General features: G+C 35.3%; 1 protein-coding gene across 1 annotated transcript; it reads right to left on the bottom strand.

Annotated features, from left to right (window-relative positions):
- Positions 1–338: 338 nt before the first annotated feature.
- Positions 339–16320, bottom strand: LOC125825379 (nucleolar complex-associated protein 2). The gene is made up of 14 exons (XM_049504723.1): positions 16222–16320; positions 15029–15149; positions 14259–14316; positions 12664–12772; positions 12530–12581; positions 12302–12396; positions 7738–7803; positions 4216–4725; positions 3098–3400; positions 2681–3004; positions 2379–2585; positions 1374–1463; positions 1188–1285; positions 339–639 (listed from the first exon to the last, which is right to left on the bottom strand). Exons 2-14 carry the CDS (start codon positions 15135–15137, stop codon positions 513–515), a joined length of 2148 nt encoding a protein of 715 aa, XP_049360680.1. The 5' UTR covers positions 15138–15149; positions 16222–16320; the 3' UTR covers positions 339–512.
- Between the last annotated feature and the right edge of the window lie 1639 nt (positions 16321–17959).

Raw genomic sequence — 17959 nt, 5'->3', positions numbered from 1 at the left:
GTAATAGAATATCTCAAGAAATTTCAAACCATATATATATATATATATAATTTAAAATAATAAATATGAGAAAGGAATTGTTGAACCTTTGCACTTGAATCTAGGGATAAATTTTATTTTAAAAAGTACAAAATGTATAAAATAGATAATTTTTTTAGTTTCATAAAACTACAAAATAATTAAATAAAGGTGAGCCAAAAACAAAAAAAATAATAGAAGGAAAAGAAAAAAAATGATTTAGTTATAGGGTGTATTTTGTATACCTTTTCCAATTTGATTTAACTAGGAAAGACAAATGAAAAATAAAAATAAACCAATCAACAATTCAAGGACCTCAATAGGAGCAAAATCTTTTTTCTATTTTCTGTTTTGAAAAATAAGCAACAACATAATTGATTTTTACCCAGCTAAAGAATATCATAACATGTTTACCCAGCTCAAAATTTCCAACCTGGTAGGGGCCAATTAGAAAATTATCAAAACCTATAGCACACAAAAAAATGGTACAACAATTATGCCTTCGGAGCTCGTCTTTTGACCCGCTTTTTTGTTCCATTAACAGTATCCAGATCCTTGTGGCCTGAAACGTTGATCAAACTGTCATCTCTTTTACGCTTTGATTTATCTCGTCTTGGCAAACTGCAGTAGAATTTACACAGTTAGTACACCACAAGTAGCACTGCAAAACATTCTTAGCTTAATGTAAAACTAAAACAACACATTGATGTTTGGAGTTGAAACAAAAAGTTACCATGAGCACAATCTATATCAAAACTACCACCCTTAGAATAATAATCGCAACTTGAGTCCAGATAACACTCAACTGCTGCTATATCTGGAACAAGATATGGTGGGCGACTCATTCACCCCATATAGTTATACCCCAGTTCACTAATAGAGTTGTCCACCCCCCACCCCCCTCCCCAACTGATAATGTTGTTCAAACTGCAAACTGCTTTATCCAAATATAGTTAATGACAAAGATATGTATAAGGGACTCCAGAGGAACCCCCGACAGAATATCTCACCCACATACCCAGGGGGATCATTAAATATGAACCATACCCTGTAGCCATCCGTTGTTCCACAACATTATTATCAGTCCTCACAGTGAATAAACGACAAAAATCACCTACATATTAGACTACTAAAAGAAATTAAACCAAACTGCAGCAGTGTCACAGTACCTAATCTTTTCATTCTTATGTGAGCCCCTTAGAGCAGCCTTGTCAAGTACACTTCTGTAGTACTGAGAAAATGGAGAACTGAGACTGGACTTCTCAAACTGCAGGTTGAACATATATTTAAATTAAATAAACTATATTTCTCCAGTATGAAATATAGCTGTTACTAGTTGATAAGAAATGTGCTACCTGAAGGAATGTTTCAACAGATTGATGATCATTTGGTGAAAAGGCAACCTCATTTCTTTTCTTTTGCACAGAATCAACATTTTTCTCCACCTGCAGAGACAAAAGAAAGCACTCAGAACGAGACAAGAAAAACAACTGATGGTAAGAAAAACAACTGATGGTAAGAAAAAATATTATTGAGAAATTTGATAGCTTGGATCTTGGTCTTGTCTTATTTACCGGTGTCAACTATTTAGCCAGTATACCTCGCCCATTCTAACTAGGAAAACTAAAAGAAGCCTCAAAGACAGCAGGGGTGGAATGTGAGGAAGAGAGAGATGTTAGGATAGAAACTGCTTCTGAACACATGAATATTAAATAGAAACAGGAACAAAGGGATCCACAAACTAAACTGAATTGGCAAATCTGTCTAAGCTTTCTTTTCCTTTCTAGCCACAAGGCACAAGCACAACTTTGTCCAATCCCAGATTATGAAAAGAAACATTTAACTATGAAATTCACAAACTGACTTATCAGACAAAGGAGAGGAACTCTATGATTTCCAAATCATCATCTCCCATGTACTTCAAGTCCTTGCAATTTAATACATGAGAATGACCGTGCACATTAACCATTTTATCTAAACAGGAATATTCTATTTTCATACTTATGTAAAGGACAACACAATGCTATCCTCCTCTATACTTGCACCGATAGTCCAACACCCATTATTTTAATCTACTTTTGAACCAAAGGAACCCTGTCAAGCAAATGTTGAATATGTATGATCTCAAACAAGTGCTCAAGTCAAATGATAGTAAGATGGTTGCATGAGATGCCTTTGAGCTTTAATTAAGTCCAACACATAATTGACCTTCAGCTGGGTACTTGGTACAAATCCTGTTTAAAGCTGCATCTCCATCATATTCTTAATTAACAATAACGGCATCCACCATGCATGTTTCTGGATGGAAATGGCTATACTAGGTAACTAACCATCAAAAACACCAAAGGTAAGTTGAGTACCTGCTCAATCAAATGTTTTACTGCACGGCATAGACTTTCCTTTGTCTTTGACTCATTAAACTTTTTCAGACGGATGAGTGGAACAGTTGCTAGCTCAGGGAAAGAAATGTGGTAGCTCCATTGTAAAAAGTGTGATGATAGTTGTTCAATTGCAGATGTAATGCATTCATCTTGGAATGTCTGAGACTTCAAGCAACTCTTTGGCAACTGCAGTATGTTAATTTGCAATTTAAAATGGTGACATAAATACATAGAGAAAACTCATTTGCAAGATTGTCAAGTTAATCCTAACATCAACCAACCTTTAGAACAGATTGAAAGAAGAGAGTAGGTCCAGGTTTTCCACGCCCTCCGACTGTTTTATATTCCAAAACATCCAACACAAATGAAGTAATAGGGATGAAAACTCCAGTAGAATTAGACAGATCATTAAGCCATTGAATGCAATTGAGTCGTAAAGGGAAATATCTCGGTCCAGGAAACAGGCGCACCACTCCATTTATAAGTTGAACCATAGTGAAGAAAAAGGCCTGAAGATCATAATCCCGTTCATTGCGTGCTATAAAACCAACCCAGAGATTAATACAATTGGCGTACTCCCAACTGCAGATCCTTTGAAGAGCTTCCTGCACCACAAGATGATTAAAATTAGTCAAGAAGCTACTTTTAGCAACATTATTCCTACTTAATCATTAAAATCACAGGGCAATTTTAGTTACCTTTTTCTTTGTACGCAAACCCCACTGTAATACTTTTGCAAGCTGACGGACAGACACGGTGGCTTTAGACAATGATTTTTGAACATCTAGGGAGCACAAGTCAACTAAGGAATTTCTTAGGAACTGAAAATGTTTGTTATTGACAATATCTGTAGCTCTCGACTGAGCAAGATAAGCCACAAAAGCTTTTGCTAAGCAATTGTCAAAACAATCAGTTGTAAATAGAGAGGCCACATCCAGTACGATCGAAAAAGATGCTGATGATAGCATCCCTCCACCTGTAGCCCACAAATGTATTGTCGTCTGTTTCAACATAAAGGTCAAGAATAAAGGAATCACCATATATTCAGCTACGAAAAAGTAGTATTAGCATCACAGACCAGGGAAGATTCACAATGTTAACATAACTTAAAATTGCAAATCATATGATGTTTTAATGTGGGGATTAGTTCTACAAGGTATGTCTTTAGTAGTAAAATAATTACATATGCAACTCTCTAATAAAACCACAATGGTAATGAATTGGGGTTCATGAAATAGTAATCTCTGAAAGTTCTCCATATTCCTGGTGGATTCGACCTCAACCTAGTTGGGTTGATCTTATTACATACGACCATGTTACATCGCGCATCAATTGTCAAAATAGGAGCTATGCTTCAATAAAATGCAATGCAGGCGTGCAATACTGATCCCAGAATATCAAATACGCATTTCAAGAATATACAACTTATATCGGCACAATGTCCAGCTAGGACAACAATTATCACATGACATATTATAGGAATTCACTAAGAGGTAACAGCATATGCATGAAAAATACAGCTAACATATTGTTTGTCTGATTCACAAAAGCGTACATCATATATGGGAAAAACAGAAGCAAAAAAAAGTTTATAATAAAATAATACAGCAAAACTAGCAATTCCACTAGTACTACGTTAGTAGCTTACCAGCAAGTGTATGGACTCGAGTAATGCATACATATAAGATCAAATTTTTAATTAAGAAAAAGTGCTTCAACAATTTTAATAGTCAATCTGGGATAGCATATGCATAAGATGTCATCAAATCGCATCTAGAAGACTCTTCATACAAATCAAGTGCTAAAGATAATGTACCTTAATGAGCCTCTGCAAGAGATATGGGAAAGCAGCAAAAAATGGTAAAGAATCCCTGAGCCGAGTCAAAGCGAAAGCCAGAATTTCTGAATCAGTAACCTGATCCAACAGAGATAATGTACTCCTCAAGTATGATTTGATGAGAGGCTTTACATTAACCCATTGTGGGGTATCCTTCAGTTCTAGTACTGCTTCTTTCTTGTAACTGGAGGATGATAGCCCCAAAAGTCCCCGAAGTATATTATCTGCTTCGGAAAGAACAGACATTACTAAGCTGCAGAATGTCTCAGCATTCTGAAACCTTAGGCCAATGGATTCAGCACCATAGTGGCATGCTGCTCGATAAGCATTTAATAAACAAACAAATGCTTCCTCCTTATGCTCTTCTTTGATCAGTCGACACCAAGAACTAATGGCAGATACTGTCAAAACTCTTCCCTTGTTTTTACCTTGATTGTCTTCAGTCACCGAGTCCCTTCCATGATTACTCATCTCATCCTCATCTGAGAACTGCCACAAAGTTAATCAGAAGCAAAATACTTTGATATCTCAAGAGTAATCAAGATACAATTATACAACTAGCTCTAAAGGGAAATCATGAGGTTTCCATTTTGCGATCCTATTAGTAGAAAGACAAAACACATAAGAAGAAAGAGATGTAAGGCCAGGCAATCCAAAATATGTGTCCGCAATTCAGCGCATGCCCAACAGATATTTTGGCAGAATACATTGACAGCCCTTAAACTTGACAGTAAATTAAATATAGACACGCAAAATAAGGCATGTTCAATTGAGCACCTGAACATATGATAAAGCATTCCTATTAGACACTTTCAGCTCAAATTATGAAAAAATAATTGTGCATGTTCTTAAGTGCCTACTACATAGATAACTCAACCACATAAAATATGTCACCACCTTTAATTATACACATCAGCCTCAATCGTAACAGGCGCAAGGTTTTATAGCGTATGAGGCTAATGAGTATAATTAAAAGAGGTGACATTTTTAAGTGGTTAGCTTATCTACATAATGGGCATTTGAGGCGTTAGAGAAAACGACAACACGTGCATAAATTTTCCTAATTTGAGCCAGAAATGTCTAATAGAAACATTTTATCATGTTCAAGTGCGAAATAGAAACAAGGCGTAATTCAAGTATCTAAATGAAATTTACTTGCAAGTTTAAGGGTTTGTCAATGTGTTCCACCTAAAAAATTTCACCAACAAATATGAATGACTATGTGACATACATGCCTGGAATATTGAGTGTTCAAAATTATCCAATTAATTTTTTTAGGCAAAGAGGATCCATGAGTTAAGGGGAAGAAAGAAGATATCTTGTAATACTCTTTTTATTCTGATTGGTCTAAGCTTATCCAAGCACACATTAAGTTTGAAGTTGGTACTGCATAACATTTTAAAGCAAGCGGACCCAAAGGTAGATTGTACAGCCAGTTATTACTTATTATGAATTTTGAGATGGTATATAACGAAAGCAATAACACCAATAGTTACTACTCAACACCAAGTTAGTTGGCGTGAGTTATAAGAATCCTCAAAAAAAATTGGATGACTATGTGACATACATGCCTGGAATATTGAGTGTTCAAAATTATCCAATTAATTTTTTTAGGCAAAGAGGGTCCATGAGTTCAGGGGAAGAAAGAAGATATCTTGTATACCCTCTTTATTCTGATTGGTCTAAGCTTATCCAAGCACACATTAAGTTTAAAGTTGGTACTGCATAACATTTTAAAGCAAGCGGACCCAAAGGTAGATTGTACAGCCAGTTATTACTTATTATGAATTTTGAGATGGTATATAACGAAAGCAATTACACCAATGGTTACTACTCAACACCAAGTTAGTTGGCGTGAGTTATAAGAATCCTCAAAAACCCCGTCAATCAAAAGTAGGAATAATAAACTTGAACTTATCATCCCACTCATTTGTAAGTAATAATCCGTCTAGTCAAGATGTTCTTCTTGGATCATTCCCTTAGACACCAGTAAATTTACCCCCATGTAAAGGAGAGTTCTAATTCCAAATCCTCAATAAGACTTTAGAAGTCCCTAATAACCATGGATTGTCTATCGTGTACATTTCTTCCTTCTTCATATCTTCTTACATTAAGATCACCTCCTATTCCTCAAGGCTAATCCCAATAGCAATTCAGTACTGAAAGCTCTAGCTGCAAGTTCCCTCCTATTCCTCTAGTTGGGCCATATACTTCCATGAATGTTGAAGTACAACTCACTATTTTGTTGGATAACACTGAAACTATCCAGCAATGAAACTGAATGTACACCCTAAATAGTCTCCTTAAAAGGGCCTAATCCCTTTTGTACCAATAACATTACAATTCCTCCATTGTTCCCTTCTTACTGTAAAAAGGCTAAGTCAATCAACCTATTTCGCCAAATACTACGCTCCAAATGAAGACCCGAATAATCTGTTTTAAGTCAAACAATAGGTGTTGGTTCTCCATCTACGTGTCAGTAACTTTTTAGCCCTATCACCTATGTCTTTTGCATACCACTCAACCCCTGAATATTCCGACTGATGCTCTTGTTTAGATAAACAAGAAGCCTAAATTGCCTCTGATTCATCTCTATCGCCGTAATCTACATTAAATTCTGATTTCTATCATTTTCTATATCCCTTAAATCATGAGCTGCTAGGACATTCGGAAGCAGCAAATATTATCTCTTCTTTCAAATAATGTTTTTGCATTGCCGTCAAAACCATTAAAACTTGCCTCCAGTCAAATAGTAATTTTCAAGATATTCTTCATAATGCAATCAGAAGTTCCCATCGGCCCTCACTTTTGGAAAATCATAACACTTGCATGTTATTCCAATGTTTAAAAACCAACCGAACTATTTAAGTATTATTTATTCTTTTGAAAATGAAACTATTTAATATACTCATCCACCATCAATATTAATAGAAAGTCAAATTAACATCTTAAACTGCAAGTCAAGTCAAGGGTGCATGCTCGATTTTGTACAAGCAGTCTCGACATTTAAAAAAATCAGCAATCAAGTATCTGTACCAAAATCATTCTTACAAACACGTTAATCGAGGTAGATCCTTGCTTTAAATATGATGAGTTCAACCTTTTTAACATTTTATTACTGAAATTATGTTCACATTCCATTCCAAAGAAAAACGGTAAAAACAAATCTAAAACCAATACTTAATAGGACCAATCTCAAAGAATATCTATAAAATTTACTTTTATTTCACTAAAAAGAATTATTAACCTTTATTAGCTCGTTGGAAGTTAGGAAAGTAGAGTGTAGAGAACAGCATAGACATTTTTGAAATATCACTAAAAAGTTCTGTTTTCCCCTAAATTTCACGAATTTTAAGGCTTCTCCCTGAGGTTGACATGAACAGATTCGATCCGAAATATGAGCTAGACCATGAACACTTCACTGTTGGAAGACAACATTCACTACCAACCAATAAAACTTGCAAACAACAGTTTAAAGGTAAACATCTTGAAATCACTTACCACTACTCCATTTTGCATTGCTTCAATGTCCTTGTGCTTTTCTAAAAACTTAGAGAAACTTGGATCCTGAAAAAATTCAAAGGACAATGAACAACTTAGATGTGTAAGAGCATTCACCCTTTATATCAACAAATAAGTGCTGTACAACCTCTATGGCTCTATCCTTCAACAAATATAAGAAACGGAGTTCAGCCAGCAATCAAGTAGAAGGAACTCATACTACATGTACAATGCCCTCCAAAGCACATTACTGGAAAAACATGAAGCTACTTGTATTTTTTCAGGGAAAAGAATAGTTCTATTGATATATCATAAAGTTTGTGCTAGGGTATATTACAAAAAAAAATACGAGAAAAGCCTTGTACCATCTATTGTAAGCTATCTATACCCATAACAAGGTTTCCACTTCATTTACAAAATCCATATTGACCCAACTACCATACCCAATATAATCCCACAAGTGGGGTCTAGGGAGGGTGGGGTGTAAGTAGACCTTATCCCTACCTTTGTGGGGTAGAGAGGTTGTTTCCAATAAACCCTGGGCTCAAAGAAGAAATTTTGAAACAGGTTACAAAAAAAGTATGACAACATAACAGCACGATATAAAGAAAATGAAACATCAGATAGTATAACACATTGAAGAATAAGGAACTATGTGATTACTTGATAATACTACTAATAAGGAGAAGAGGGAAGGGAGGAAGCTAGTTCCCTGCCTCTCCCACATATAGATGGAATTGTATTCCATCTATTCTTCAAAGACCCTTTCACATATTTCATGCTCCAACAATCTAGTCAATTTGTGGTTGATTTTGGCATCACTCAGTTCATGCCCAAAATACTGTAAAACATTTCATATCTGTGTTGCAACAAAACAATGTAAAAATAGAGGGTTGATTGACTTCGTGTTGTTATTACACATACATATAACGTTTGTTACACAACAGGCTGCCCCTCCTTTGCAGATTATCTTGATTCTTGGGTAAGACATGCTTCTCTTGACTTCCATATTTGTTTCCAAGGGTTCAAAAAAGGAAACAGGGAACTCCTAGTTCGAACTTGGTAGCAAGATTTCGTAATGAAAAAGCCTATCTACATTTGTCTTCCACATCATTCTAATGTTACAAGACTGATTCAGTTAACCCATTTATAATTAATTCCCATTGTTGTAACATGTTAAGCAAACATCCTGAATATACAGTCATAGGCTATCTCAATATCAAGTTTACATAGTAACCCAGGTCTTTTATCCCTTATATACTTTTTGAGACAAGGGTAACTTTGTATCCATAAAAAATTCATCATCCAAGAGATGATTGGAAACTTACATCCAACGGGGTGATGTGCACACCCTCAAAAAGATATACAAAATTACAATTTTCCTGTAAAATCAACTATTTCTATGATTTTCCCTACCAATTCTTGTTTACACCAAAAAAACAAAAGACTTGAGCATTTCATTTTGATCTACTAAAAACTTTCTTTTTGTCCTTCAAAACATCTATCATTCCTTTCTTTCTATAGAGTCCACCATATACAGGCTGGTATAGTCTTCCACCAGTCTTCCTTTCTCCCTCTGTTGCCAATTCCTATCGAGCTGCTAAGGAGCTCCCTGGTTGTCGTTGGTATCACTCAGCTAACCCTAATATACACAAAAACATATTCCACAGATTTGAGGCTGCTTTACAGTGAATAAACAGATGGACTTCCATGTTGGAGGTCTCAAGTTCGAAACCCCTTGCCAGCGAAAGCAAGGGGTTTGCCTTCTGGGTCGAGCTCGTCGCATCGGGCTTGCCTAGTGCGGGTTACCTCTCCTATGTGGTTTGCGAGCTATTGCATAGGAGCAGGGGTTTAACCCTGTGCGCACCCAAAGGATAGCGGTTGTGGGTTTCCCTTGTCGTCAAAAAAAATAAACAGATGGTTATTTACCTCTGTTTTCTGCTCATACATAAAACACTTTGAACAAAACTACATACCCTTTTTTTTTAATGCCTCATGGCTAAGGCAGGCCTTTCTTATGACTAGCCAAGTAAAATATGAAACTTTCAATGGGCTTCTAGTCTTCCACACTTGTTTCCAAGGCCAATTATCTGACAATGATTGATTGACATTCATCTTCCAAAAGCAAAATTTAACTATGAACACTCCTTTGCTATGCAATCTCCAAATTGGTTTGTCCTTTCTTTGAGATATATTGGATGTGGTATTTAGCACCTTCAGTAACCTGACCATATCTTCAATTTCCCAGTCATTCAAAGCCCTCCTAAACACTAAGTTACACCCTTGTTGGCACCATACTTGGGCAATAGTAGCAGATCTTCGAAGACTCAAAGTATAGAGGTGTGGAAATAAGCTCCTCAGGCTATCATCCTCACTCCAAATTTCATTCCAAAAATCTATTTTCAGGCCATTACGAGAAAAATATTATTGAATTGGTGTCGTGTCTACATTATTACATCGAGATCCTATTTATAGACACTAGAATACAATTCTTTACTAAGTAGGATACTATTTACTATTCCTATTCCTATTTGTACTCATATTCCTATTCTAAATAGGATGGTGTAAACCTATTCCTATTCTAATAGGATTGTATAAACATATTCCTATTCTAAAACTCCCCCTCAAGCTAGTGCATACAATTCATGTACCTAGCTTGTTACATATGTAATTAATACAAGAACCAATAAGGAGCTTGGTGAGATATCTGCAAGTTGATCAGTCGACTTCACAAAATTGACAGTCAATCTCAATGTGCTTGTCTTCTCATTAAATATTGGATTTGATGCATAATGTCAGTCAATCTCAATGTGCTTAATCTTCTCATGATACTGAATCTGATGCATAATGCCGATAAAACACATAGTGATAAAATCACAGTGTTGAACTTCCCAAGCCAAATTTGCAAAGACTGTTTCAAACCATAAAGTGACTCACATAATCGACATACAAGGCTACTAAACTCCCCCCGAGCAACAAAGTGCTCAAAATCTAGTATAAAGTATATGGATTGTGTTGGGATCAATAGATGAGTCGATATTAAACAAGAAAGTCACCGAAAAATTGATCGGAACAATTTAGAAGGCTGTGATTGGTCCAAAGGGCGGGTCACAGACGGATTTCTCAGTTATAAAAAAAAAAAAAATTGGTCGGAACATGCTTATATGCCGGAGTATTAGATTTGATGGCTGGAAGTGCTCACAATCTAAGAAATAAAATTATATGGGTAGGGTTGGAATGATGACACGACCCAACAAGAATAGAAATTATATAGGATAGTTCGAATTGATGGAACGACCCCATTGAAAAAGAGAAATAATATGGGTAGGGTCGGAATGATGGCACGACCCTACTGAAAAAGAGAAATTATACAGGTAGGGTTGGAATGATGGCAGAACCCTACGCAAATCAGATTTGAGGAGTCACCGGAAAGACGAATGGAACTATGCAAATCAAATCTGAGGAGTCACCGAAAAGACACACGGTGCTATGCCAACTCAGATATGAGAAAGTAGTTCGAAAAAATCCATGGTACTACGCAAATTGAATATGAAAAGTAGTCTGGAGAGATGAACGGTGCTACGCAAATCAAATATGCAAAAAAAAGGTAGTCACCGGAAGGATGGCACGGTGCTACACAAATTAAATATGAAAAAGTAGTCACCGGTAAGATGGCACGGTGCTACACAAATTAGATATGAGAAAGTAGTCACCGAAAAAATAGCACGGTGCTACATAAATTGAATATGAAAAAGTAGTCACCGGAAAGATGACACGGTGCTACACAAATACCGACGGATATGGGGTTGACACAAAACAGCCCTTGAAAGTCACCGGAAATTGACGCACGGTGACCTGTCTGATTGAGTTTTCTTCCCTTGAATATGTTCATATATCATTGATCCTACTTTTGTTAACATAATCATTGGTCAGACGGGCGACATATATGAGAAATAGCCGCCCGCCGGCAGCGCAAGCTCTTTGATTTTCTACCAAGATCGTAGAGACTCTGATACCATGTGAGAAATATATGAGAAAAATATTATTGAATTGGTGTCGTGTCTACATTATTACATCGAGATCCTATTTATAGACACTAGAATACAATTCTTTACCAAGTAGGATACTATTTACTATTCCTATTCCTATTCCTATTCTAAATAGGATTTTGTAAACCTATTCCTATTCTAATAGGCTTGTATAAACCTATTCCTATTCTAAAAACCCACACTGACATAGATATTGTTTATTGTTGTTGAAATCTGGCCCCAACCTTCGAATGATCTTCCACACACTACATCCAAAAGACCCCACACCTCCTCAGTAGTCCATTGGATAAGCAAGCCATATTTCCCTGTTGTGAACGTTCTCCATAGGGCTTCCTCTTCAGTACAGAATCTCCATAACCATTTTGGTAGTAAGCAATTATTTTGGTTGTTTTAGGTTTCTCAGGCCAAGGCCACCTTGGTTGTCTACAATATCATAAGACTTTTTCTGTAAATCCACAAGGTTCATCTTTTGAACTCTTGAAAGACAAAAGATTTAATTAGCAAAAGCAACCTACCTTCCTCTTCAACCTTTCCAGCTTTCTCTTTTGTACAGCAAGATTTTCCTGAATTTTTATATTCTGCATCATCAATTCACTAGTACATTTGTCACCTGCACATCCATTAATGAATTAGAGGATTTGTGCATTTGAAAGGAGAAAAATTGGAAATAAGTAAATAATACAAGGGATGTTAAGATGAGGAACAGAAGACCAAGATAATCCCAGTTAAGTCAGATGATGGACCTTCTAAAAGTTTCCCAGGTTCACTTTCTGTTTCATTTTCATAGCTTATATCCTGAAACATGGACATAAAAAGTTTAGATAAAGCAAAAAGTTGACATTGAAGTACAGATGATTGCTAAATTGAAGATTGAGACCTCCGAAAGATATCCATCACTGTCTGAAGAATCGACAACACCATCACAGTCATTCTCTATGAATGGTGCCTCAAGAGGCAAGTCTTCAAAAGCTTCAACTTCAGTGTTTCTGAAAAACTTATGACTAGTCAATAACTATGTGATTTATGTGACAAGATAGAAACACCAGGAACAAAAGTTCCAGCATACAAGGGATGAACAGACCTTTTTTTTTTTACAAGGGATGAAACAGTGCTGTTAAAAGCTCATTTTATGCACTGAAGCTCAGAAAAGCTCAGGGATGGTGCCTTGCCTCATTTAAGTTGTGCCTCAGCGTAGGCAAGGCACTAAGATGTGTGCCTTATTACCCAAGAATGCTATCTTAAATCGAGCAGTACTAAACAACAAATTTAATCGGCAAAGAGATCTATTTGTTTGACAACCTCAGCAAAGAGACACATTAATTGCTTAGTAAGACATTATGAAGAATCTGTTAGTTTCTTGCACGATATATAGATTTTATTTCTTTTTCTTCACAGTACCTTCTTTTACTAACACCAACACTTCCATTGTGGTCATGCTTAAATCCCCAATAGACCTCGAGCACTTCTAAAGCTTTTTTTCTTTGACAACACTGGGTTGAACAGACCTTTTTTGATGATATCAAGGGGTCAAATGCTGAAAAATTGAAGTAATGAAGATAGGCAAAGCCACAAGTTGAAACACATCGCGAGAAACTTAGATTTTACAATTCCATATCTTGAGAGACTGTGAGTTTGATGCAAGAAACATTGTGTGTGTCCCCCAAAACAACATCTTTTCCTTTACTTAAACATCCCTTGCAAGTCTTGGATAGTAGCTTCTACTACAGAGAGAAAGTAACGATAGAGAAAATGAAGAGTTCTTCCCGAAAGAAACATGAGCATAGCTTTAGGCTTCGTGGACCTTATGCTGCAAAAGACGTTTAGCTTATTGAGGAAAGGATAGGCACTGGAAATGAGTAAACTAACTCTGAGAATGCGGCAACCTAAGCATAGTCAACAGAACTAGTAATTTTGACTAGACACATCGTCCAAGAGAAATTACAATCTTCTAGGTTGAGAATATTGTCACTATCTAACTAGATTTACTAGTCACCTAGCTTTTAGTACAAATGATCGGTCTACAAAAACATGAGGCGTTCAATTGCAATGAGAGGTCCAATGAAATCAATTGATGTAAGGAGTTTTCAGTTTGATGACATCAGACTATATCACCGAAAGATATTAGTCTTTATAATCGATGTGACCTATCTAGCTGAAAAAATAGATTTACAGCATTTGGTTCTACTTTATTTGTGGCCCAGGACCTTCCCCGAGTTTCAGATTCTTCTCATATCTCAGCTCTTTTACTGTATGCCATTGCAGGAAAAACAATCCCCTCCCTGTTTCACCTATATTGGACAATTAAGTCCAACATTTACTACAAATCTAAAAGTGGTAACTGGTTAGCATCAGTTTTCAATTTTAGAATAAGTGAAGCCACAAGTAGAAGATGAAATAGCATAAGAGGACAAAAATATCCAGCCTTAGAAGAAAACAGCTTGTATCCAACTTTAAAATATGAACTAAATTCACCTTTCATTTGAGTGATCTATTAATTTGGCTTGGTCTTCAACATTACTCTGCACATTTTCTACAATAATTAAAGAACTCAAGGTCATAAAGATATTCATATGAATGTCTAATCTCAATAAATGTACTTGCACAATAAAAAATAGTGGCAAGATGTCCAGGGAAGTCAAAACAGAGAAGCAAACTTGATCCATCTGGTAAAGCTTTTGACATAAGTACATAAAAAACAAATAAGTTACAGCCAATGATAAAACAGAACTCTCACCATTTGTGTAATCTTTCCTGTTACCTTTCGCACACCCATGAGTTCCCTATAAGAACTAGACCTTTTCAAGATGGGATTGCACCTCCACACTCACTACTCAGTTTAAAGGAATATAAGTTTCTGGAGTACTTGTGCAAACTTGAAAAATCCTTTACTTGGAATATCAGAATATTATTCTTTAAGTAACTCTTTCAATTAAATAAGAGCAATCAGGGAAAATAAGTTGTATTGCAGCAGACTGAACAACCCCATCACTATTCTTCTTCTTTCCCAATTACTCTCATCTATCTATCAAATACAAAAGTTGTGATGTAAATACATACCATTCGAAGTGTGCCCAATTTAAGCCTCTAAAACAATGGCTTACACATATTTTAGTCTTGTGACATTTCTTGCAAAATAAAAACCTCTAAATCTAAAAAAAATATAGCAATGAAAACTAAAGATAAACTAATGTAAGGTAATCAAGAAGACACAGAGAGAGAGAGAGAGAGAGAGAAATATTTACTGGATGAATATCTCTTTTTGAATAAAGCTTTCTTCTTTCGGCGATCTCGAAGCACTGACGGAAGATTCTTCTTGGCAAACTTCCTTGCTTTCTTCCCTAGCTTGCCCATCTAATTAATCCTCTAATTAAAAAAAAATGAAAATCAACAAAGCATTTGAATGAACGTCATAACTGTTCAAATCCTGCTAACAAACACACACACATGAAGACAACCTTAATATGCAGTTGAGGATTTGACGAAGTACTCGTCGCATTGTTGTTCAGCTTGTTGACTCTTTCCACTAGTTTTATTGTCTTGTAGAGTTTGAAGGGTTTATGGGCAATAACTTCCAGAGTAAGGTGACTAATAAGTTTTATCTTCTTTTTTTATTTGCACTTTCTTGGTTTTCTATTAGAATGTTCCTACTAGGTAAAACCCCACCTCACATTCACCCAATCATCACATTCAATTAGACCTGCAAAACTACCATCTTCACAAATATGAGTGAAGAACAAATCTATCAAACGCCTTCTCAATGTTTTGTGTTAAATCCAACATTAAGTAGGTGTAATTCCGCCTAGTAGAACATCCAAAGATAATGATTTATCACAATCTATCTTTTCATGTTCACAATAATCCTTAAATTTTCTTGTCTTTGTAGGAGATGATGCAACATACATGACCTATTGCCTAACAGATTTGACAAAAGAACCAATTTCTTTCAAACCTTCTTGAACTGTAAGATTAAGTATGAGAGTCATACAGCTCAAATGAAGATGCATACAACCCATCATATTAGTTTCCCACATCTCTAATTGTTTAACCATGACATTATTTTTAAAAAGCATTATCTATAGTAATACTGAACACCTTGTCCAAATTTAGTTCAAGTAAACACTTACCAAGAGACAAAAATTTAATATTCATTCATGCAACACCAAACTTCTATCAATATATTAGGAAACAATGTATAACAAACTTACAACCATCCAAGGACGGCTCAACACTAAAGCTACTTCAGGCCCAAAAATATAAGACCCCTCCAAATTACAAATCCTCCAAAGAACCAAAAACCCTCCCAAATTCAGTTCAATAAAGGAAAGCTCAAATACGAAAACATACCGAAGAATGCACAAAAAAGAACTAAATTCGAGCAAGAGGCAAGATTAAAGGAAGAACCAAAACCAGTGAGCAAGATGAAGGAGATACATACATAAAAAGAGACAACCAGGTCTGATGGAGGCGACGTAAAACGTTAATGGTGAGAAGCACAGTATTAACCAATAGCACACTTGAAGAAACAAAATACCCTAACTAGAATATAATAGACTATGTACTTTATTGTTACTAGGGAAAAGGGTCAAAAATGCCCTTTAACTATGCAAAAGAAACAAAAATGCCCCCCGTTTATAGTTTGGCTCAAAAATGCCCTTACCGTCAATACTTTGGTCCAGAAATGCCCCTATAGTTACAAAATGGCTCAAAAATGCCCTTTTCCGAATAAATATTTTTTTTTCTTTTTAAACACACCTTCTTCCTAATTAAAATATTATTAAAGAACACTATTCTTGTTTTCTTTTTTGTAAAATCACTTTAACAAATAAAAATGTAGGAAATATTTTTTTTCTTCTTAATCTCATTATATCAATTAAAATAGAATAACTTCATGTACCATTTGGACATATAAGTTAGTTGTTTGTTGTGATTATCTTTTTTATTTTTTGATAGGACATAGTTAGCCTAAGCAGAGATGACTATACTCGCAAACTAGAGGATTTACTAAGTAAGGGTATGTATGGACCACCTTCAAGATAATAGGTCAAACAAAAAAATGGCAAGACAAAAATAGCATGCACTACCAGATGAGCATCCACGGGTGGTGGGTAATTTCCATCAATTGTGTCTATCCAGCTAAATATTAGGTTGTGGTAACCATAAGATTTTCCTGCCATGCTTCGTGCATAATCCCAAGCAGCAGTCTCGTTAAACTTGGCTCGGAGATCAGGGTGCAAAGGCAGCACTGCAATATGTGGATTGGTGTCAGCACTGCACCATTCTTTTGACCCTTTTCCCTATATTATATGTCCAAATGGTACATGAAGTTATTCTATTTTAATTGATATAATGAGATTAAGAAGAAAAAAAATATTTCCTACATTTTTATTTGTTAAAGTGATTTTACAAAAAAGAAAACAAGAATAGTGTTCTTTAATAATATTTTAATTAGGAAGAAGGTGTGTTTAAAAAGAAAAAAAAATATTTATTCGGAAAAGGGCATTTTTGAGCCATTTTGTAACTATAGGGGCATTTCTGGACCAAAGTATTGACGGTAAGGGCATTTTTGAGCCAAACTATAAACGGGGGGCATTTTTGTTCCTTTCACATAGTTAAAGGGCATTTTTGACCCTTTTCCCTTGTTACTATTAACTTTTGAAAAATAATAGTGTGTTGGTAATTTCTTACTACAACTGTTATGTACATATTTTTAAATTTTTATTATTGATGTAATTATAATTAAAATTTGTAGATAATTAAATTTATAATTATTTTCTATTTCTTAATTTGTCTTGACTTCAATTTGAATCAATCATATTTTAATTGACTCTATGAGATTGTCTTTAGTTGTTTGAGATGAATTATTAAACATTTCAAGCTCAAACTAATTAGATTATCAAGTAATTAAATTTAAAAAAATAGTCTTAACTTTGAATATCTTCTAAAAGTAACAATCACTATAATATTGATTATTTGTAACTAAAAGTAATACGAAATATTATAAATGTAAAAAAATTGATATTCTAATTGGCATTATTCAATCAAGTGAAAAGTTTGTTTTTCTTTTTTGGTCAGGAAAGAGTTAATATATTAATAATAATTAGGAGGGGCAATGTATCGGTGCATCCGCCGCAGCATGATGCCCGTTTCGATTAAGTTGGGTCACATCCCGACCC

The sequence above is a fragment of the Solanum verrucosum genome, unplaced genomic scaffold, assembly GCF_900185275.1.
Source record: "Solanum verrucosum unplaced genomic scaffold, falcon-dt-bn FXZP01000051.1, whole genome shotgun sequence".
Classification (NCBI taxonomy): Eukaryota; Viridiplantae; Streptophyta; class Magnoliopsida; order Solanales; family Solanaceae; genus Solanum; species Solanum verrucosum.
The sequence above is the reverse complement of the archived record's forward strand: the minus strand, read 5'-3'. Positions and strand labels throughout refer to the sequence as shown.

What these genes read in the sequence shown, in the direction of transcription:
- LOC125825379 (XM_049504723.1), bottom strand. Translation starts at nt 15,137, where the DNA reads ATGGGCAAGCTAGGGAAGAAAGCAAGGAAGTTTGCCAAGAAGAATCTT. An exon ending in CAAAAAGAGATATTCATCCA is followed by an intron (nt 14,317 to 15,028) that starts GTAAATATTTCT and finishes TAATTATTGTAG; the next exon opens with AAAATGTGCAGAGTAATGTT. An exon ending in GTTTGCGTACAAAGAAAAAG is followed by an intron (nt 3,005 to 3,097) that starts GTAACTAAAATT and finishes CTTGTGGTGCAG; the next exon opens with GAAGCTCTTCAAAGGATCTG.